The 23,712-nt window shown below is 42.4% G+C and overlaps 1 protein-coding gene across 9 annotated transcripts in view; it reads left to right on the forward strand.

Moving 5' to 3' along the window:
• The window catches only part of KCNMA1 (potassium calcium-activated channel subfamily M alpha 1), a 748,747-nt gene extending 725,544 nt beyond the window's left edge, over window positions 1-23,203 (forward strand). For 4 of the 9 annotated variants that reach the window (XM_043476438.1, XM_043476437.1, XM_043476436.1 and 1 more), the window contains 3 exons: window positions 2,200-2,394; window positions 4,751-4,869; window positions 7,243-9,601. In XM_043476438.1, the coding sequence (XP_043332373.1) occupies window positions 2,200-2,394; window positions 4,751-4,869; window positions 7,243-7,492 (564 nt within the window). In that variant the 3' untranslated portion in view covers window positions 7,493-9,601. Of the gene's footprint in view, window positions 1-2,199; window positions 2,395-4,750; window positions 4,870-7,242; window positions 9,602-9,785; window positions 9,815-16,912 lie in introns of those variants that run through there. The other 5 variants (XM_043476447.1, XM_043476449.1, XM_043476448.1 and 2 more) reach the window with 2 other exon arrangements.
• The last annotated feature ends 509 nt before the right edge of the window (window positions 23,204-23,712 follow it).

The raw sequence follows: 23,712 nt of genomic DNA on the forward strand, positions 1-23,712 counted from the left end.
ATAGCACAAAGGCCTTGGTCAAAGTTCTGCGTCTGGCACTCCCTCATTTAATGTGCCACAGAGCTGAGGTCAGGGGAGGGGGCTTCTGCTTCTGACGATGGTCTGTTGAACTATAGAGAAGACAATTTACCTCTGAAGACTTTGGGAAACGTTTTTATATGTGTGCCCTGAACCAGTTTCCATGAGAGTTCACCTATGGTGGCCCACATGGCTCTGGTCACAGCTCAGCATGCAGTCCCCACTGACCCTTGCTGGGTCTTTGCTAAGTCTAAATGGAATCTTAGCGTGGAGGCAGCCTGAGAAGTGCAGATGCAAGGGTGAAATGAATGGCCTTGGTTTGCAACCCCATCCCACTACCCCGCCCCCCCAAAAAAAGGCAGAAAAGACTTTTTGAAAGAGAAAATTGGTCATGAATTAACCTGTCTTTTCATCAACAAAGACCCAAGTTTCTTTTTTAAATTTTTTATTTTGTATTGGGGTAGAGCCGATTAACAATGTTGTGATGATTTCAGGTGAATAGCAGAGGGACTCTGCCATACATTTATGGGTGTTTGTTCTTCTCCAAACTCCTTCTCATCCAGGCTGCCATATAACATTGAGTTCCACGTACTGAACAGTAGGTAACGAAGGCCTGAGTTTCTGATATCAGTCCAGAAAGTATTTCTCTGTGCTCCCTGTGCACAAAACATTTTTCTAAGTGCCTCACACGTATCAGTTATATAATCCTTGTAACCCACTCTGTTATAGTTTACAGATCATGACACTGAGGCACAAAAATGAGAACTTTCCAGAGTCATGCAGCTACTAAGTGGCGAGGTCAGCCCTGAACCCCTAGCCTGCCTCTCACCCCTTAACCACACCAGCAATGGTTCCTCCTATATTTGTTCTCATTCAATGCTTCTCTGCCCCCCGGGGGGCATCCAAGCTCTGGCAGATGATACCTTCTCCTTAGGGCCTGACTGGTTCTGAATCACATTCCTAGTTTCCTGTTGCTGTTGAAATTTTGTATCACTTTGGGTGCTTTTGTGAGTACTTCAATAACCTAGGGATTTTGGCCTCACTAGCAGCTACCATTTTAACTCAGAGTCCTCCTGGAATTCTTTACATATAAACTTGATCTTAATGATGGTGCTTATTTTACGGATGAGAAAATCAAAGCCCAGAATGATTAGGCAACCTCCCTCGAGACATAGAACTATGATGGCCAAGCTGTAGCGAACTCATCCTTTACCTGGGTTGTTACTCACTAGATTTTTGCCAGGTGAACTGTCCAAAAAACTGCTGAAATAAAAATGCAGCTGTCTTGCCTAACCTGCTTCAAAAGGTCCATCCATCCTTAAAAGCCACAGGCAAACTTTAGCTTGATATTATTTAGCCTGTTTGATTTCTTCTTACACTGGAAAATGGAAAACAGACCCTTAACTGAGATTTTCCTCGAATTAGGCTGTGTGAAAAATGCCTTTTTGAGCTCTTTTATTTGACATCCTATTAATTTTTTAAAACTCCTATTGTTTTGTTCCTGACAGACCTGTTATGTTTCAGATGTGAGACAAATGTACACATCGAGGGAAACTTCCTTAATAAGCTATATTCGCCTCAGACCACAGAGGTTACTTAAAAACAAAAATACCAGGGTATCCACCTTGTCATACATTTATCTGGCATATTTAATTGATAGAAACTTCTGGTTTAGCCTGTTATCAAGGTATGTGATAAATCATTGAATGCATGGCCTTAATGATGCTCTTGGCATCTCATTCTAAAGAGAGACGTTCTACCGTTGTTGGGGGAAGCAGCTTCCTGGCACGTGGGTGGCAGAAACTCAGAGGCCGTCCTGCCTGGGTCTGGCTGCATTTTTTATTACATGCGCCCAGAGTCCCTTAGCAAGCAGGAGAGGAAGCTGTATTTACATCCCTACTAGCACCAATTGTGGTAAACACTAACCATTTCAACTTTAGCCCTTTAATAAAAATCCACTGAATTTCAGGTTTTAAAGTCAGGCTCTCATGGCAGAACCAAGTAGGAGAGAAAAGAATGGAATAATTGGAGGCTGCTGTCTTTTCACTTCCCACATAAAACTATTTGAAGAGACAGGCCAGAACTTTAAACAGGAGACATCAAGAAAAGTTGTAATTTGAATGTCGGTTGTCGTGACTTTAGGGTATGTGCTTAAAGGACTTCGCTCCCATCTCTTCCCAGACATACTTCAATGACAACATCCTTACCCTGATACGGACCCTGGTGACTGGAGGAGCCACACCAGAGCTGGAGGCTTTGATTGCCGAGGAGAATGCACTGCGCGGGGGCTATAGCACCCCCCAGACGCTGGCCAACAGGGACCGCTGCCGTGTGGCCCAGTTAGCGCTGCTGGACGGGCCCTTTGCAGACCTGGGGGTGAGTTCAGGGGGCAGAGGGCACCTGAGCCTGTTATTTAGAAAATGGCCAGATCTGAATGTGTCAGGCTAGACCTCTGCCTTTGCTTCTTTCCACATGAAAAGAGCTATCAGTGGTGATGCTTATGGTTTACTGTGTATCAGGCACTGTGCTTTACATGGATTCATTCATTTAATTCCCACAGTGACCCTTTGGCATGGGTTCTCTTATCAGATGCTCTAAGGAAACTGGGGCTAAGAGAAACTGAGGACTGCCCCTATCAGGGAATTTGCACCAGGGATGTTGGCTTCAGAGTCCATGGGCTTACTGACTCTCCTAGAGTATCTTCTGCCACAAGATGGGAGGCATCAGGTGGTTTCAGATGCACACAAGTTAGGGAACCCATTCTGCAGGTCTTAGCATGGCTCAGGGCTACTTAACCCCAACTCTACATTAATTGGTCTGCCAGAGTGCCTGAAGCAAGCTGGAATGTGGCGCCCAAAGGGAGGCATGGGTCTCCTCTGGAGCAAGGAGCGGGGCTAGGGGAGAGTGACTAGTTTCAGCCTCGGAATTAGGAGACCTCAGTCTGTAATTAGAGACATAAAGGATCCACATGAGATGCTATTGGTTGGGCCAGTGGGTCTAGAGGCACATAATAAGCTATGATGTTCTGAAAACCACTAATGTCAGGGTCAGGCCCAGAGTCCTGGCCATCAGTGTTTTTTACAAAAGCTCCTGTGGACTTTTATATCTCTGGAAGAGGGCATGGCAAGCCACTCCAGTATTCTTGCCTGGAGAATCCCATGGACACAGGAGCCTGATGGGCTATACAGTCCATAGAGTCATAAAGAATCAGACAGGACTGAAGCGACTTAGCACACATGCACGTGGGCTATTAATTCTGAATGTGGACTCAGTCACTCCCCCACTGCCCTCCCTGCTACACAGGTGACCCGTGCCTCCCTTTGGGTTCCACGCACCAGCCTGCTTCAGGCACTTTGGCAGAAGTATGCAGTCTTAATTGACCCTTATTCCCAGCCCAACTCCATGAATGTATTCAAGGGCTGGAACCAGCAGTCTTAAGAGCCAGTAAGCCTAGTGTATGAACAGTACTGCCTGCCACCCAGAAAGTCCAAACAGTGGAGAAGGAGCCAAGGAAAGGGTCACTTTCTCCATGTCTTCTGAAACTGTGATGCTAATTTGCACTGTGTTTTAGCTTGGTGAGGGACAAAAATCTATGTTAGACTTAGAGCTTCTTTAAAAGGTCATCTCCATAGCTAGTGGCTCTTTTTATCTATCATTTCCTCACTGGTACATCTCAGTGGTAAAGAATCTGCCTTCCAATGCCGGAGATGTGGGTTCAATCCCAGGGTTGAGAAGATCCCCTGGAGAAGGAAATGGCAACCCACTCCGGTATTTTTGCCTGAGAAAATTCCATGGACAGAGGAGCCTGGTGGGCTACAGACCATGGGGTAGCAAAAGAGCCGGATATGATTTAGTGACTAAACAACACTTTAAAAGAACAAAGACTTTAAATAATGATAAGATCTGGCTCTGGTTGTGTTCTCTAGTATGAGGCCCATCTGGCAGTTTCAGTAACAGGAAGGACAGATGCAGTCACTTTATTCCCAATGAAGTCAACCCTTGGTGCCCTTCCTGAATTAATACCTGAAGCTAGCTGGCTGCAGGAAGCCAATGCTTCTGGGTGAGTTTGCTTTCACATTCCTTATCTGGCCCCAGACCCTTGGAAAGCGACTGTGAACTGATTAGAACTGTGAATCCCAGTTATTCAGCCTGCAGACCTCCAGCTCCTGGGGAAACACATTCTCTTCCACCCTTGCCATTTCCAAGGTCTGTAAATTGTGCTTTTCACACAGTCCTTCTCTGAAAGAGCCTGTCACCATAGTGCCTGGTGGGGTCTTTTCTTCTGGTAGTGATTTTAATTATCACTTGAGCAGTTTTGACAACACGGTCAGATCACTGTGGTTGCAACTGAGCTGGGGCTAAACATCATCACCATTTTGCAGAGCTGATTTCTTCTCCTTAGCCGAACAGACATCTGAGACCTTCAAGCTTATATCATAGCTCAAAGGAAGACGAGGCACCAGCTCCTTAGAGCTCTCATCGCTGCAGGTGGAAACCTGGAGAGAACCAAAGGAAAACCCATTCTTATTTGATCCCCAAAAGTCACCAACATTGGGGTGTAGGCTATAAAGCACATTTAACTTCTTCAGCCACTGTTCCTCAGCACAGACCCTCTGACTCAGGAGACACTAATATGAGCTTTCATGAAAAGGCCCTTCCCACCCACCCCCAGGACCTTTACTTTCAGGCAAATAAAAATGATTTTTCTCTCTGTTCTTTTGTTGTCTCCCAGGATGGTGGTTGTTATGGTGATCTGTTCTGCAAAGCTCTGAAAACATACAATATGCTTTGTTTTGGAATTTATCGGCTGAGAGATGCTCACCTCAGCACCCCCAGCCAATGCACGAAGAGGTGAGTATGTTTCCATTCTGCCCTCCCACCCGAAGGCAGAGACAGAAATGCCCTCTCTTGTCTCCTACAATGAGGGCAAAAGTCAACATGCAAATTGCTCTGCTCATATTAAATCCAATGCTGACTTTGGTGGTGGTTATGGGAAGCTTTTTTCTTTCATTGCAATAGCAAGTATAAAGACATTGTGGGGAGAATTCAAGTTTTATGGGATAGTTCCATCCATCCCCTAATTACACAAGTCTGAAGGAAAACATGTTCTCCAAACTCCTACTACTGGGATAATTCTGTTGGTATCTCATATAGAAATATTTCATATTGCTACTGTTTAAGGTAAATGGTTCCTTTGCCCTGTCTTAGACATATATACATATATAGATAGATAGATAGATAGATAGATATCTATATTAGTATATCTATGTATATCTATATCTATCTATCTATCTATCTATCTATATATGTATATACACACACACACATGTATACCTGTCATTGTTGTTTAGTTGCTCAGTCGTGTCCGACTCTTTGCAATCCCACGGACTGTAGCCTGCCAGGCCCCTCTGTCCATGGGATTTCCCAGGCAAGAATATTGGAGTGGGTTGCCATTTCCCTCTCCAGGGTATCTTCCTGACCCAGGAACTGAACCCACGTCTCCTGCTTGGCAGATGGATTCTTTACCACTGCACCACCTGGGAAGCTCTCCCTCTCTACGTGTGTATATATATATATATATATACACACACACACAAGCACATATATATACACATATTTAATTTTTATTGGAGTATAATTGATTTGCAATGTTGTGTTAGTTTCAGGTGCACAACAAGGTGATTCAGTTATATATATATTCTATTTTCATGAAAACATATATTTTTACTTAATGTATTTTTCAGTTGACTCACCTTTTTACTTTTATGTATTTATTTTAAAGAAAACTATATGTTATTACCTGAAGCAGAAAAAAGATTACAGTTCATGTATGCTAGTTACATTTCTCTAATACACTTTAAAGTAAATGCATAGCAGCCTAAAATTAAAAGTGCATCCTATGCATGAGACAAGTGCTTGGGCCTGGTGCACTGGGAAGACCCAGAGGGATCGGGTGGAGAGGGAGGTGGGAGGGGGGATCGGGATGGGGAATACATGTAACTCCATGGCTGATTCATGTCAGTGTATGACAAAACCCACTACAATATTGTAAAGTAATTAGCCTCCAACTAATAAAAATAAATGAAAAAACAAACAAACAAACAAACAAAAAGTACATCCTAGAATTGTCAAAGTCAGTGTGTTTGTATAATATACCTCAGGAAACCATGCCATGGAGATGAGTGTTTCTCAGAACTACTTGCAGAGTAGAATCTCTGGGGGTGCTTTCTAAAAGTACTCTGATTACTCTGACTTTACTGGTATGAAATGAAAATATGAAGTTTGAATGCCCAGAGGATATACAATAGAGCCAGAATTGAACATAATTTCTGTAGTCTAGCGGATTCTAAAAGTTAGGTGAACATGTGAATCATCTGTAAAACGTATTAAAACACAAATTGCTTGATCCCCAATCCAGAGTGTCTGACTCAGTAGGACTTGAGTGGAGTTGCTTAAGAATTTGCATTTTAACAAGGACCTACTATATAGCACAGGGAACTATACTATATATAACTGAATCACTTTGCTATACACCTGAAAGTAACACAACATTGTATATCAAGTATACATCAGTTTCAAAAAAGAATTTACATTTTTAAGAAGTTCTCAGATGATGCTAATATATCTGGCCTGAGAACCACACTTTTGAAATCCATTTCTAGAAATGAAATGGTGATTTTTTAGTCATATCTGATATTAATCAGGGAAAAAGGTGATCTTTGAGGAGAACAGTTAAAGCCTGAGGGACATACAGGCAGGGAGGTGTTTTATAGCTTTCCATTTAGTGAAGTCCTTCACCAATGTTGAAAAGATAAAGAGGGAGAAAGGACTAAGGTTTTGCTAGATGTAGGTAAACAAAGATACTGTGATATGGGTATGAGATTGTTGTAACATTCTAGGATAAGAGATGCAGTGCAGTCCTTAAACCTCCTGCATGTGCTGCGCATCTCAGGATCAGAAGGGAACTTGATATTGTGCTGAAGTGGGTATACAGACCACAGGAAGTACCACTTGTTTCTCCCTTGTCTAGCGCTAATTCATAATCTCTGGGAGGGCTCATGGCTGACTTCCTCTGTGGAGCTAAACAGATTTTGTTCCACTCCGAAGACACTGTCTAAGGCCTTGGGCTGGCTGGAATCCTCGGGTAGACCTGGTTTGGTTCAGAGAGGTGAAATCTCCACCACATTATCCTCATTCTGTGACTTCTTTGCTCTCTGCATCCAGGTATGTCATCACCAACCCCCCGTACGAGTTTGAGCTCGTGCCGACGGACCTGATCTTCTGCTTAATGCAGTTTGACCACAACGCCGGCCAGTCCCGGGCCAGCCTCTCCCATTCCTCCCACTCATCCCAGTCCTCTAGCAAGAAGAGCTCCTCTGTCCACTCCATCCCATCCACGGCAAACCGACAGAACCGGCCCAAGTCCCGGGAGTCCCGAGACAAACAGAAGTACGTGCAGGAAGAGCGGCTCTGATGTGTGTATCCACTGCCTCCGTGTGTGAAACTGTATCTGCCACTCATTTCCCCAGTGGGTGTTTCCAACAGTAACTTCCCCCATTTTCCCCTGTAGTCCCCCCCATTTTTTTTACACATATTTGCATATGTATGATAGTGTGCATGTGGTTGTCATTTTTATTCCACCACCATAAAACCCTTGAGCACAACAGCAAATAAGCAGACGGACCAAAAGTTATTTATGATTCTAGGGGAAAAATAACCCAAAGGCATGCTACAGACATAAATAGCTCACTGCAGGAATGAGTTCACAGATGAGAAGGGAGTGCTTGTGATCCCCATGTCAGTTATGCAAAGCAAGTTTAGTTAGTGCAGAAGAGAAGTTTATTCTGATGTATCAGTTTTATCAGGGTGCTTTGGGTTTTTATTTTGTTGTTTTTGTTTTCCTTTCTTTCCTTCTCTTGATTTTTTTTTATATATACACAATAATATATATATATACACACATATGTATTTGAAATAAGCAACCCAAAAGCAACAGAAACATATCTATCGGTTGTTTCTACTCTCTGGGCGGAAGTATCTCAAAGCATTTGAAAGTCTTTCGCCATTTGTGTAGATGATGAAGCACTTGCTTGTTAGAACATCAGAGATTTTTTTTAGTTACTCACCAAGGCCTTTTGTCCCAGAGTTAGCTTCCTTTGAGAGTCTATAGGAACATTTCTACCCTTACTGTGGCGGAAAGACTAGTATTCCCTTCTTGGATGTATCAAATGCAAGTCATTTCATTTAAGTGAAAAAAGGTTTGATTGCATATTGTTATTCTGTCTCCTTATGCTGCCATATGAATAGCTATGTTTTTTCTCTCACTTTTGACATTTGGGATGAAAAGCCATATGTATCATAAATATCAGATGTAAGTCATTAAAAACTGCCTTCCTGGGACTTTTACATCTTTTAAAAGGTGAATTACCTACCTTATGTACAGAATAAATAATGCTCAGGAAAGAGCAAGTATTTTTCCACGCATTCTCTGGGGACCTTTTTACTCCCCTTTGTTTGATCAGCTAGGGCCCCAATGCCACGGAGGAGCAAGGGCTGGGGCCATGGTAGAGAGAGAGGAAGATAAACCCAGCGGCAGATCATGTTTTTCTAGAAGCCAGCATGCTAAATAAATCAGAATGTAGGAGGATCAAGCCACAGTTGACTCCACAAAGACAAAAGCCAGCTTCAACTGTTGGCACAGCTGCATGAGGCTGGCTGTTCCAGAGCAGAAAGCCAGTGGGAGAAATTCCTCATCGTCAGTTTCTTTAACGTAGCCAATCTACTTAGGCAGGTGAATGACAGTCATAGAGAAGGACCCCTTGTCATTAACAGATGGGAGAGAAGAAAAAGAGTGCAACAGTGAGCCAAACACATTTTGGTATAATTCATTTTTTCTTTCATTTTCTTTCTTTTTTTAAACAGTTAGTAAGCATGAGCAAAAAAGTAGAGAAATACCCTTTTTTCAATATGCAGTTTTCAGATATTTTATGCATGCAAACCATGCTTTAGGCAAGGTACAATAGTTCTTAAATATTGGCCAACTCCACCATAATCAAATTCTTGTGAGGATGGACTAGCCTTGGGCTGATATATATATATATATATATATATATATGTAAATATATATACACATATATTGGAAATGTTTATTTGAAAACAGATTTCATTGAACAGCATAGGTGTTGGGGGGGAGGAAAATGTCACAGCTGTAACCATCTCTAAAAAGGTGTTTTTATGGTGAATGTTTTGGGTTTAGATTTTGAATCCCCTGTCCCCCCAAGCATGATAGTTTTTGAGATCTGCTTGCTGTGTGAATTGACAAGCACTTTTACTGACGAAATAGTGAGGCTTAGTCAAAATCTCCATCCCCACACCCAAGACAGGGCAAGGCAGTGTTCCAATCAGTATTCGAGTGGGCAATCATTGATCATGGATATTAAAAAACCCTATGAGTGGAAGATTTTTTCAAATTATTTTTGTCCCTATGTATTGATTTATACATTACATACAACTATCTTTTTTATATATAACTATATATATACACATATATACGTATATATATGTATATGTATATATATACATACACATACATATCCCCTAGTTTTGGATCATGAAGAGCTATTCATGCATTCTTTGCAAAGGAGGTTATAAAGTTATGCCCTCAGAACATTTATAACTATAAGAATGTGCCAGTTAAAGTGCTCAACAGGAAATATGACAGTTTAAAAGCATTGTAAAACTCACATAGCTTACTTCTCTCTCTAAAGTGCAACAAGGATGAATAGAATGGGCCAAGGTATGACAATTAATGGTTCTGCATGAACTAGCCACTGCTGGGGGTTTTCTTCTATAACGTTGTCCTTGTGAAAACTTTTGTGAAATTAAAAAAAAAAAAGGAGTTACAAATTTTATTCTGTTATTGGTTTGTTTATTTTTATTTTTATTGTTCTGTTTGTGGGTTTATTTATTTTGTTTTGCTTTATTTTCCCCCCTCCCCTCCTCTCCCCTTCCTTCTTCTCCCCCTTCCTCCACTTTCTAAATTGCTCAGTGCAATGAGGCTGTCCTGCTGCTACCGCTAGACCCCTTAGAGTTTGTTTTGGTGTTCTTGGGGTTGGGGTTGGGTAATCTGGGGGGAACTTCTCTCCATCTGGCTTGCCTTTCAATCTGCACGTGGCCTCCCTGCCCACCTTGGTACCTTGCTCCAAGTCCAAAAGCATTTTCCCATCAAGAAACCCAGCTTCCTCCACCTCCCCCCATTACCATCACCCCAACCGAGTACCCCATCAGTCTGTCCACATCTCTGTGTCTATCTTGGCAAGACCAACTAAATCAAGTGATAATGCCAAGTGATAAACTTTTCTGGAAAACATTTGCAGCTCTTCCACTTGGCAAACCTGCTTCTTGGTGAATAGTTTACCCTCCTTTCGATTTAAACCAGGAGGATTATTAATGGTTTAAAAAAAAAAATGGTCTCGTTGAAGTTGGATCAGAATGACTCCCAAATTAAAGCTGTTCAGCTATATGTATCAACTCAAGAGCCCATACCCAGTTATCTGGGGGCTGATGATTCAGTCTCTGTATTACCTGGGTGTCTTCTCCCACCCGCCTTTCAGACATTTGTGAAATCCCAACCAGAGATTGGGCAGATAGAGAGAAGTAAATCCAAAATGCGTTTTATAAACAATCTGTTAGCAGCTGTGATGAGATGATCTTGTGATGGGAATGGAGTGGGAACAGACTGACTTGCAATGAAATTTGGGGATGTTCCCTGGACTTCAGGCATACAATTGAAAGTTGATTGTACTTGGCTAATGATATATTCAGTGATGAAAAAGGTATTATTACTTCTATTTTTTGAGTCCAAACTACTATATTGTTCTTTCCTCAGTTGAGTGAAGAATCTCTTCCATTGTTTTCCATGTGACCCCCAAACTTCTTATCCGTCTTTCAGGTTCTCTTAGGAAGGAGACATTCAAGGTTTTCATGTGATACCTCTTCTCTTCCCCCTCCCCACCCAAAAAATAAGTAGGTCAGGGTGGAAAGTGAAAGGTTATTTGAAGAGAAAGTATGTGTACTTAAAGAGAACAACAGCTAGAAACTCAATTATCTGCACCATTCTAAAAGAGAAGCAATTTGTAAGCCATTCAGTTCAATTTGTTTTAGGCTTTGAAAGGGGTGAAGCTTAAGTAAGTGGATAGGCCAGGAGGCACAGTGAAACCTCAGCCTCAACACTCAGGTGATCATGAAATCAACATCCCTAATGGCTGCTACACAGGCCCCTTCCTGAAGCCAGTTCAAATGGAGAGAGAGAGATTTGGACCCTTACAATTAGATTTCTACCACCATTAGGAGAGGTTTCAAATTCTGAGTTTGTTTAATCACTAAGTAATGTCCAGCTCTTTTGCGACTCCATGGACTGTAGCCCGCCAGTCTCCTCAGTCCATGGATTTCCCAGGCAAGAATACTGGAGTGGGTAGCCATTTCTTTCTCCAGGGGATCTTCCAGACCCGGGGATTGAACCCAGGTCTCCTGCATTGCAAGCAGATTCTTTACCATCTGAGCCACCAGGGAAGACCATACAGGTTTTGACCCAGAACCTTACTCTCATTATGTGCTCAATAAGTATTTTTGAAATAAATTGATCTTAAATATTGTTATATCTTTAGTTGTTTGATAAATTATCTTCACCTCCTTGGTTTATCTTACGAAAATTCAAGGAATGCCTGTAGGTGTTTCACAGTGCTATCATGCTGTTGGCACTTTCTTGGGCTGAGTACACAGCTTCTGAGAGAAGGGAACAGTCCTGTGAGTTCAGTGAGAGGAGAGACTTGACTGTGCCTCCTGCCAGCATCATCAAGATCCCAGATGACCAGAAAAACCTTTTGACTGGCTCCTCTTCAGCATGGGAAAAGCTGAAAGGTGTCTGCATCCCAAAAGAGACAATTAAATCAACCTGCCAGGTTTCTATAGCAACAGGCTCCTGAAGGAGAAAGAAGAGGGTGCAGAAACTTCAGGGACTGCAGAAGTCAAGGCAGGGTAAAAAAAATCAGTGTCTTAATCAGCTTCTTTCAGCCCATCACTGCTTTGTCATAAGGTGATGAAGTAGATGTGGGCACCTGTCACTAACCTGGTAGACTATGTCCCACCAGGAGGTTGTACATCCATCACCTAGGGAGGTAAGAGGGATTAACCCCTGCCACTTGAAAGAGAGGAGTGAAAAGTCAGTCCTTATGGAGTGTCAGGAGGAGGCAGTTGTTCTGCTTAGGGAACAGCAGCATCAGACTTGACAGTTAAAAGGGGTCAAATAGAGTCACACCGGACAACTGCAAAGGAGCAAGACAGCTTTTATAAGGGAAAATTACTCTGATTCTATTGCAGTTTTCATTTCTAGGAACTAGCCATACTTTGTCCTTGGAAAGGAGAGGAGACAGTAGGGATGGGTGGGGTCCAGTGGGGCCTTGGGGTCTGCTGGGCGGAGGGCGAAGGCCAGACTAGCTCTCAGAAGCTCCCACACAGTATTACCTTTGAAGGATTGAGCTCTTTGTTAGCTCTTACTGTTCTTAACTATTATCTCTATCCAAATGGAATCTTTCCCTTTCAAGCCCTTTCTGTTTCAACCTCAGGTAGTGGTATAGCAAGAAGAGGCCCAATTATTCCACATACCTTTGCTGTATCATCATCTCCCCCTTTTCATGTGCTCTTCTCATGGGAGTGTTAAGAGAAAAGGCCAGATCCCACAGCACTGACAACCCACAGAGCCAGAAAACCCAGCAGTTATGTCAGCCCAGATGACAAGCCCTTCTCTGCCATAGCCCACTCCTCTGGGATCCTTCATGGCTGGAGGAAGTCCTGACCCTTATTCTAGACCTTCAAATGCCAGTGATGAAAGGAGCAATGGAAGACACAGATGGCTTGCAGGTGGGGTAGGGCACCTGCCAAGTTGAAAGCCAATGTTTCAGACACAAGTACCACTGGATGCTGTCACCCCTTTCCTCCTCTTCCTAAGGAGGGATATTCAGTCAATTCCTTATTCCCCATCTCTGCTGCCACAATCCCCATTCTTCTGGCCAGCACCCAGGTTTACACACCTCAGTTCTCCACCCCTAGTTCATCTGCAATCACACCAGAAGCTATCCCCTATTCTTATGTCCTTTGGCACTGAGAGTACTCATATTCATGCTAAACTTATGCGTGGTTAACTAACCATAACTAAAACCTAACACGCTCCAAGTGCTTACCATGAGTCAGACACTCTTCTAAGCACTTTATGTATATTAACTCATTCAGTTCTCCAGACAACCTCAGATGTAGATGCAGTTAGTATTTCCATCTGAAAGATACAGAATTCAAGGGACAGATTTGTTCAAAGTCACCCAGCCAGGAAGTACCAGAGAGGTGTTTAAAGTCCGTGAACTTTATGCTATAATGCCCCCTAATATTACCAATAATACTGATAGCCTTAACAGCTCACATTGACGTATCATGTATGTAGATAAGTGCTTCATGGACACTAACCCCTTTCATCCAAACAGCACCATTAGAAAGATCATTAGCCTCATTTTACAGAAGAGAAACTGAAGTTAAGATAAATTATGTAACAACCCACTCCGAGCCAGCAATTAGTATGTGAGAGAGCCAGATGCCCTTGACCTTACCTACTGTCCTATGCCATCTCCTTGGTTGCAGTGGGTGGCTTGTGGCCTGTCTGGTCTTCATAGGTGATGCCTCCCAATGGCAGTGTCATGACTCTCTGCAGTTATTTTCTGGGTTTGATCTTATTCTACCAGCCTACTTGTCAAGAATGAAATGCCACTCCTTCCTTGACTTGAGGCACATCACACCTTCTACTCACAGTGATGACACCATGTATCACATCTTCAAGAACTTATTAACAAATGAATTTCTTTTTCTTTGGCAGGGAGGAGGGCCTCAGAACCAGATCCATCGCCCTTCTCATTCTAGGGATAAAAATAAAGCCCCCAGAAGTCTTTCTGGCTTGTGGGGTGTGGCAGGGAGAAGAGACCCCCTCAGGGCTTTGGATTGACCTTGGACCACTCCAACACTCACTTGAATTCCTTCCCTTAGCATTCTTCCTTATGACCAATTTTGTAAGCACCCAGTGATGCAGCTCCTTCTTTGGAAGGCAAAGTTTGATAACCCAAAGTGTCATTGTCATAGCAAGGCTCTCTCCATTGGAGCAGAATGACTGGCAGTCATTAAAGTGTGGTTCCTATCAAGCCTTTTGGGAGAAGCACCTTTGCCCCTACCCATTTTAGCATTCATCTGTTTCCATTTCTTCAACATCTTATCTAACCAAGTCTCCAACAACATAGCTGTTTATATCTTACAAGGCACCTGAATTAAAAAGCCTGTTTCTCAGGCATAATGAAAACCTCAACTCATCACCAGGATATGCTTTAAAACAACTCCTTTCTGTGCAGAAGCTGAATGGCCAACACAAGGATGACTCTGCTTAGATTATTTTTATGGCGAGAAATGTAAAAGGAAAGAGAGAAAGGCACTTAAATGGGGAAATAATGCTCTGTTTCTTATAGACAGCAGAAGGAAATTGATACTCTCTCTGCCATGAAAGGTCAAAATGCCAACTTTGAGCTGAACTGTAAAGACTGAATTCTGAACAATTATTCTCTGCAGCAGTTGTAAAAATTTCAGCAAATTGCAGCTGTCTTAGGTCTTTCACCCAGAAGACCTACTCGTTTCCATCAGCAGAGTTCACTCTCCCTTCCAACCTGGCATGTCCAACCTAGCACTAAATCCTTTTGCAAAATCAGTCCACAGAAGGGGACAGCCAAAACCAAGGGCAGCTCAGGCAAACAGCACAGACACTTTCTGAAAATCATCCTTACAATGAAACCATTGGAAAAAGTCATAGTTGGAAATTGTTTCAGCGGCCTGGCAATGCTTTTAAAACATGATAACCATCATACTTTACTCCTCTCTGAAAGGTTAGTTTAATCGTAGATCACAAAAAAATTGGTTTCCACAAATGCATAATGGTTCATCTATGTCACACTTGAACTAAATGGTTTTTTAAATGGAGCTGAAATTATTTTGATGTGTACACAGTCCCGGATTTCTATACAACCTTTTTTAACCAGCCCATCAGGAACCTTGCCTCTAAAGCCTCATTAATAATTCAGATGTGCTGATGACTTTAAAAGATCTATGGAATTGAAGCTTAGGAGAAAAAAAAAAAAAACTCTGCTTGACAAAAAGATAAATGAATGTAGAAAGAAGCTGTAGGAGTCTGGCAAGCTGTAGATCATCTCAGAACAGATTGTAACTTTATCATTCTGTCAGGGGGAATAATTTAAAGCACTTAATCAGTTAGCTTCACTGTGAGGATGTAGCATTATGAATTCCTATCGTCCAATCTGTTCAAATCAAAGTGAACTTAATTATAATAGGTGAGAGAGCCAGTGCAGGAAGGAGAGGGGGCTGGAGAATGATGTAAGAGGCAGGAAGTTTCCTGAGGAGGGGGTATGCCCAGCTGCTGAACAAAGGATAGTGAGTGAGCTTTCTCAAGGCTCAACTTAGTTTAGTGTCTACTCCGGGGGCCCAGGGCCCTGGACACAGCAAGAGGAAGCATGGACCAAGGAGAGACAAGCAGAGTGGTCATGAGCTGATCATAGGTGTCGGATCTATAAATCATTAGCCATACAGGGACACATACTCATGGTGCTCTATCAGAATCAAGCCAGGTGAGCAATTTTGTTAACATATCCATCCAGGACCACCGACAAGGCAGTTATGAATTGTTCTGAAAGACAGAAAAGGAGGCCAGAGAGGCCATCGTCTCTATAGCAGTGGGCGTACTTGAAAGCTTTTTCCTTTTTCTTTGCTTTTCCTAAAAGCCACTAAAATGAGGCTTGTGATTCTCAAGTTAGAATGCACTGTTTGCCCCAGTTCCTTTGTATCTATAGATGTGGCTGATTTCCCAGAAAATTCCAGTGTAAAAAGAGGTAGGGATAAGGGCTGAGTCTTGTGAAATAGCACTAACTGCCAGGAGGATGCTAGGCCATTTCATCCTCACCCAGGCCTCTGAATGCCCTGACTCAGCATTCTCTTCCAGCCTTCTCTGGATCTAGGGTGAGAATGAAATGCCAAGACTCTGTCAAGCTCCCTTGTTGACAGCTTGGGTGATTATAGTCGGTTAAGATAGTGCCACTAGGAATTCTTTTCATAACTTCATACCAACAGAGAGTTTTATTGAAATTAAAGCCATCTCAAAAGCCTTTTAAAACATTGGTTGTTAATCTAATGTTTCACCCTCACTGGCCAGCAAAAATCTGTGGGCTTACTTAAACACTCCCAAAACTGGCTTCAAAAGAAATAAAGGAGTGTTGTAATTGAGATATACCTTTAAGTGAGCTTGTACAAGCAAAGCCAATTAAAGGCTGGGAGGAGGAAACCCTGCAGCAGATTCTAGATCTCTTAATCTGTGGAAGGGACAGTGTCCCTTCATCTCCACTCAAATCAACGGATGCACAAGTCTTTCTTTAGGTGCAACACCCATGCCTAATACTTGTTATATTCATCATCTCCTCACCACCAAAGCTTTTCAGGCCACCAAAGGAACCCCAGAGAACACTGCCAGAGTTAATCTTCCAACCCCTCTTTATTCTCTGAAGTCCACCCCTGGTGCCTCCAGGTCCCAATAGCCCGTTGGTTCGTCACTTGCTACAGGCAGCAGAGGTATGTTTCAGGTTCTGGGGTTCTCCCTACACTATACCGTCTCTTTTAGCAATTACTCACTGTCAGCTTCTCTCAATTACATTTTTGCATTTTTCAATGAACTTTCCAGAATCTTTGGCCTAGGACTAATTAAGCTTCTAATTTCTCCTTCTTGTTCTCTATCCGTTTTGCCCTTTAGCAGAAAAGAAATGGTTTACAGATGAACCGGATAATGCCTATCCCAGAAACATTCAAATCAAGCCCATGAGTACCCACATGGCTAACCAGATCAACCAATATAAATCCACAAGCAGCTTGATTCCACCAATCAGAGAAGTTGAAGATGAATGTTGACTCCCAGGAGACCAGAACTATTTTTTTTAAAGCCTGACAAACTTCATAAATGGTGACGTGACTTTTCTTCCTCTTAACATGCTTTATCACTGGTGGAAACGTTAGGATAAGCAAGAATTGCAAGAAAAATAGACAGATCTTTCTCCTTGTCTGCCTTGAATATTGCTTCCATGTATTTTGGAAAAGAAAATGATTTCATTTATAAATGAACATACTAAAATAGTCCTGTATAGCCTCTAGCATTTTAAATTATTTTTATTTATTAGAAAGAAAATATATATTTTTTCTTTTTTTCTCATTGTCAAATATCTTCCCTATATCTAACAATGCAAAATCAAAATGCCTAAGTGGCCAGACTCCTTAATGCATACTTCTCTTCTTTATCTCTTTCTTTGAGGAGAGTGATGGTCACCACCACAATTAATTGTAATTAAGGAAACTGGATTATTAAGGCAATTTTAAAATGGCCCAATAATGTAAACATGTATTTTAGTAAATTAAAAAAAAAAGACAAAAGGGGGCAGGTGAATTTCCTGGATGGACGTGTATTTTGGCTACACTGACACCAGCTGTTAATAAATGGAAACACTTATTTTCACATTCAAAAGTCATATTTTTGTAGTTTTAGTTTTCATCCTGTATTTCTTATCCTTTTGTTCATATATTTAAAGGGAAGACCTTCTTGCAGCTTTTCTACAAATGCCAGATCGGGTTTACCCTGCCAACTAACAATACCAGGAGGGTTGTGAGCATGCCTGGGATGTGGAAGTTGAGGACCAGATGCACAGAAGACATTTCTCTGTTTGTTGTTCCAATGGCGGGGACTCCTACATGCTGTTATGCTTCTCATTTCATATCTCCAAACCAACCGAGCAAGTAATTTCAACTTTGGTAAGGTCTGGTGGACTCTCTCCCTATCTCCCAAGTCCAGGGCTTTTAGCCTGAAAGTTTGTAAACATCAATGAACAGTTCTACTTAACAATAGGATGGGATAACACATTCATGAGATTCACTGAGTTTTTGTGTAAAAGCCAGAAAAGTTTCGTGATCGAGGAGACGACTTTTGCCCAGATCTAAATTTTGCAGGCTTTTCTTTAGTTGCTGGGACAAAACACACAAACTTGTTACAGAAACCTAAAAAATAATAACACAAGGACAGCTACGAATACACTTAATACAGACTATTAGAAAAGGCCTTTAAAAATTACCAGCGATGAAATCCTATGTATCAGCCACTTCAAACTGTGGTCAAAAAAGATTTCTCTAGCCATCAGACACAATTCTAATGTGTCTGAGCTCTGATGTTTGCATGCTCAGTGTCACGGCATCCCAGCAATTATTCCATTCCAAATGATTTTCAACTTCAAAATGATAAGTCTTTGATAGAATCATCAGGGTCTCTGGAGCAGCATGAGTATGATTTTTATTTTCTTAAAAATGTTAATTGTGGACACTAAAAAAAAAAACTAACCAAAATATCCCCTGAAAGTCCCATGCTATCTCTTCCATTAGGCCATGACCCCATGGTACATAGTATGTTACTGCAAATCAGATCAGAGCCAAGCAATGAAACCATCATGAAAACATGTCCACTAAGTACTCCAATTACCACCATAGGCAAAATGAGCTTCCAACTCTGTCCAGTCCCTGCAGAGCCAATGTCGTGTTTCCACCTTGTAGGCATCGTCCTGAAGTGACTTGTCAGACTGTGGTTACCCTGTCGTCACATTTTGTAGAATTAGTCCTATAAAAGTATTGTGAATATAATGTATGTCCAATTGGATTGTTTAAAAACTACTTATAACCAATCACTAGTCTACTCAGCAGACTAAAATGACGTCAGCAGTCTCTATTCAGGCTTATACACATTTCTTGGTTTCCAACAGAAGTAAAATGGGTTTGTGGGGGTGAATCCCTTGCTAAGATTTGACAGCTTTTCTGAAAGCTAGGCCTTCTTCTATTATACATAATAATTTTGCATTGGGGTCACCTTCATATACATTCTTAGTACATCAACCCACGCTCTTTTTTCCTTCATGAACCCTAGTAGGTTACTGATAACTTGAAAACCATTTCTGAATTTGTCTTAACTATTTGGTCTCCTCTGGCAGGCAGTGATGGCCACCACCTAAATGTCCTTCCATTAGAGAACGTTAGGCCACAATGTCCTATGCCCGCTGCCCTCTCTTCCCCATCTCTCCAAACCGAGGCACAATGGAAATGCAAATTCAAACTCCGTGCTCTTCACAGCTACAGGTTTGAATATAAACTTTTTTTTTTTTTAATCAAAATGGTGAAGATAGTTTCCTAAAGCAAAGGGCTTTCCTTCAAAAACCAGTTGGCAAGAATCCATTTCCTTCTAAGGTAGAACAAAGTCATGCTGTTTTGCCTTTGTTAATAATCAATTGTTAGGGGCAAGGAAACACAACTATGCATTTTTTTAAAAGGAAATCTATAAAAATGGCTGGTTGTTGGCTCCTTTGGCAAAAACTCATACCTGGTAGATGGCAAATGAAACAAAAGCAGGAACAAGATTATAAGATCATTGAAGGGCTTGGAGAAATGCCAGAGCTTCCTGGTTTGTTTCTATTTGTTGAGCTCTCTGGCCTAGAGGAAGTCCTTACCACCCTCTGACAGACTCCTCTTCCTGGCTACATTCAGCATAGACCAATGATGGCTATCATTGGTGTAGTCTGTGTTATAAGGCTCTGATGTCCCATCCCACTTTAGGATTCCAGAAAAACCATTTTCCCAAATTAATAACTCAAGTGCTTTGGGAATCAGACTCTACAACAGGCTATTGAAAAAGCAGAAAGCATCTACTTATAAAAGCATCATCATCATCTTTTTCATTAAGATAACTCTTACTTTCATCTGAGCAATTTTGTATTTTAAAATAGTCTCGAGCCAAGATAAAACACCTTCAGTAAAAGTGGTTGTGACTAAGGCATAGAGGGAACACCCAGAAGCTCTTTCCTTCCAAAGCTTGGGGCATCTTATGATGTACTTTGTAAAAAATTTAATTGAGGACTTTAAACAAACAGGGAATTAGAACTGTTTGGTTAGGGTTAGAAGGGAAGAAAGTGAGAAGGCATAAGAACATTGGGGATGTTTTCATGTCAAAAAGCAAAAGAGTCCAAGTTTCCTACTTACGGTTTAATTATGATGGTTCAACAAGCTACATCTGCAGATAACTAGCTCTACACTTAGAAGATGTTCTTGAAACTCTCTGAGTCTCAGTGACCTCATTTGTAAATGAAAGTGATTCATCTAGATGACCCCTAAGGTCCTTTTCAGATCGGAGAGGATGTGATCTGAGTTAAAAGTGGGAGCTTGGAGAAAATCCCTTTCTGTCCTTCCTGCAGCATCACCTAAGCAGTGCCTCTTCTGCTCCGGGCACATGATAGTTAGATTTGTTCCTCTGCTTTACATTTCAGAATTTCTTTAGGTTCAAAATACAAATTTCAAATTTTAAAGTCACCTGAATCATTTTGATGTGATTTTTCTGTGTATTCTTAGGATTTTCTTCTCAATTTCATCCCAGTCTGCCTTTTTTTATTATCTCAATTTCCATCAATCCCTTCCTCTCTAACCCATATCTCCAATATGTAGTTAGAGGCTGACAACCCCCAGATTCTGGATATGAATCTAGGCACTAAGAAGTTACTAGTCTGTTACTAGTCTTACTTCTCACTTCATTTCCTGTCCTCTGTTTATTTGATTTTTTTTCCCTCTCATTAGTAAACCAACTATTTCTTTGCTACATTTCTAACGTTTATCTACCATTTTTCTTTGTCAAAGAGAATCTCAGTTTAAAAAAAAGAAGGAACAAAAGGAGGCAGAGGGGTAGAAAGAGAGAAAAAAATACAAACCAACTGGGATGTAAGTCACCCTACCTTATAAGTGACTGAACAAATCATTCAAATTGGACATGGTATTCCACTGCAGAGTCTGTCCATTCTCTATGGAAGCAGAGGGGAACTAAGATGAGACTTCAGAGAAGGCACTAGAAACTAACTTGTCTTCAGGGCCAAGCTAAGATGTTGAGGCTTCATCTAGAAAGTTATGGAAAGTCACTAAGCGTTTTAAACAAAGAGTAATGAATTGAACCTGTGCAAAAATGAACCTGTGCATTTTTAGATCATCTGTTTTGAGAAGCCAGTTCTTCCTGGAAGTCATCAAGAGCAGATATGCAGGGCTGAACATTTTCTCAGCAGCATGGAGTTCTCAAAGACTCCAACTCAAACAAACTCCAAGTGAAAACACAGCATGTGAAGTCCTACCTTCCTCAAATAAGTGTTACTGATCCTCATAGCTGTAGAAGCTCCACTGGAAGTATAGAAGTTGGTTTAAGAGCTGGGAGTTGGGGCAATGGTAGTGAATCTAGAAACGATCCTTTGTGAAAGGAACACTTCATTTGGACCTCAATACAAGAAACTTGTAGAGGAGCAGGAAAGAATGCAGGCAGCTGAGAACTGTTGTATTAATTAGTTCGAAGTGGAAGAAGCTGAGCGTTATCTAAAAAGGCAGGTCTGGCAATCGAAAGGCATGGAGGAAAATGGAGCTGAGAAGAGGGTCGCAGCAGGTCCTGTGGGATCTGGACATCAGAAGCACAGAGGTATGTAAGCAGTGTGTCTGGGTCTCTAAAGGAGGAAGGGTAGGTGTGGAGGATTCTTTGAAGGCAGCAGAATGTGGCAATGGCAACTGGACTTTTACGGGCTAAAAGGAAAAAAAAGTAGAAGCTGCTGGGAGAGGAGATCTCAGGTACTCCAGAATCAGGAAAATGGGAACTAATAGAGATGGAAACGTTAAGAGAAAGAGAGAGTGGATCATATATGAGGTTGGAAATGAAAGAGACGGTGACTTGGGAGTAAGAAGTAAAAGGACTCACTTGAAGAGGGCAGGGACATGGCCTGTTTCACTGTGGAGTCTGTCGGGATGCCTGGCTCTGGCAGGCAGTCGGGTTGTAGTCTGTGTTACTTTGGATACCATAGGTGAGGGAGGTTGCACAGGACTTTTAGGTCAGGGGAACTCCTCCCAGAGCAGGACCCGAAGGAGGGATCCTGAGGTGTGCTTTCTCTTCTGCCTCCCTGTGCTCGCCCTTCCATTGCCCCCCATTCCCACATCCTGGCGGCTCTGGTTTCAGCGCTGCTAAAACAGACGCGACAGTCTGTTGCTTTCGTGGCTTTTCTGGGCATACAGCACGAGGAGAGAGGGTTTTTGACTTGGTGAAACCAACCTTAATTTCTAGGTGGATTTCAAATTTAAAAAGCCTTCCTTTGGTTTGTTTATCCCCTTGAGGACGTCTGTGTTTCTTCCTCTCCACCTTGCTGCTTGGCAGAGCAGGGACAGAAGTGCCACCAAAGGTCCGCAGCGTGCCTGCCCGGGCCCGCTGCTCAGAATCTCCGATGGAAATGTGCACACGGCAGTGGCACACGCCTGCCAGGGCAAACCGGGGCGTCTGTCGGTGGGATTCAGGGCCAGTGTGAGAAGGCAGCCGACAGGTTGGGGGAGCCCCGCCAAGGTTGATGGAGCCCCATTTCCACACCAAAACAAAGCACCCTGCCCCCCACCCCGCCCCAGAGCAGCCTGCCCCCTCCCTTCCTTCCACTGAGTACAGCCTGACACATTGGACCAGAACTGCAACATTTCAAACATAAACCAAGGTCGGCCTGGAAATCCTAATTAAAAACGTTCCATTCCCAGGTGGCACAATCACATCCTGCGTAAAACTTCTGGCTCACATCCCACCCCCCAGATGCTGAAAGGAAAACCGTCCCTCACTTAACACCAAAACCTCCACTCAACGTTTCTTCAGGGGATAAAGGGAAAAAAAAAAAAAAGTATGCTTACACAGAGGTCAGCCTACTTGTTCATTAAGGAAAAAGAGCGTGGCTTATTCATCTGTCTTTCAAACGTTTGATTGTTGGCATGATGATGTTGATGATGGTGGATTACTAGGACCTAACCAAATCGGAGGAGAGACTAAATGCTGGTGCTCTGAAATGATCTACCCTGTCATCTGTAACAACCAGTGATAACTCTCTTGTCTTGTAAAAAGGGTTTGTACATAACTTGTACATGGTTTCATTTTGTATTTTTCGCAGATTAAAAATTTATGTATTTGTGTTCTAAATCGGTGAGCGTGCCTTTTGTCTCCAGCGTCCGCACTGCATGGGCGGGGTGGGGGAGGGGAGAGTGGCGTCTGTGGGTCCCCGTCAGGCTGCTGTGCCCCTCTGGTGATGGCAGAGTTGAGGACACATCGGAGCCATGGGAATGCCCTTCCGTTGCCTTTGCAGCTTCAAGTGCAAGCAGAGCCCTGCACCTCCAAGGAGACTCTCTGTAGGTACCAGCCCAAGACAGCAATGGATGGCAGAGGAGAGGAAGAGCCTCTGTCATTAGATGTGGTGCCTGGGAGTCAGTCCCTCCAGGGTCACAGCATGGCCAGGGGGCACACACGCTCCTGTGGAAACCTTCAGCATGCAGGTTGCTAAAGAGATAGACAGCTTTTAGGTAGCCTCTGGGAAGCCAGAACATATCTGTCCTCAGCCACTTGTACCCAAGCTAGATACGCTTTTCCTGCTACCTGCACGGCAAAACGATGCTCCTTTCCCCTGCATTTGGCATATCAAGACAACCATCAGA

This window comes from Cervus canadensis, chromosome 8 (assembly GCF_019320065.1).
Source record: "Cervus canadensis isolate Bull #8, Minnesota chromosome 8, ASM1932006v1, whole genome shotgun sequence".
NCBI lineage: Eukaryota > Metazoa > Chordata > Mammalia > Artiodactyla > Cervidae > Cervus > Cervus canadensis.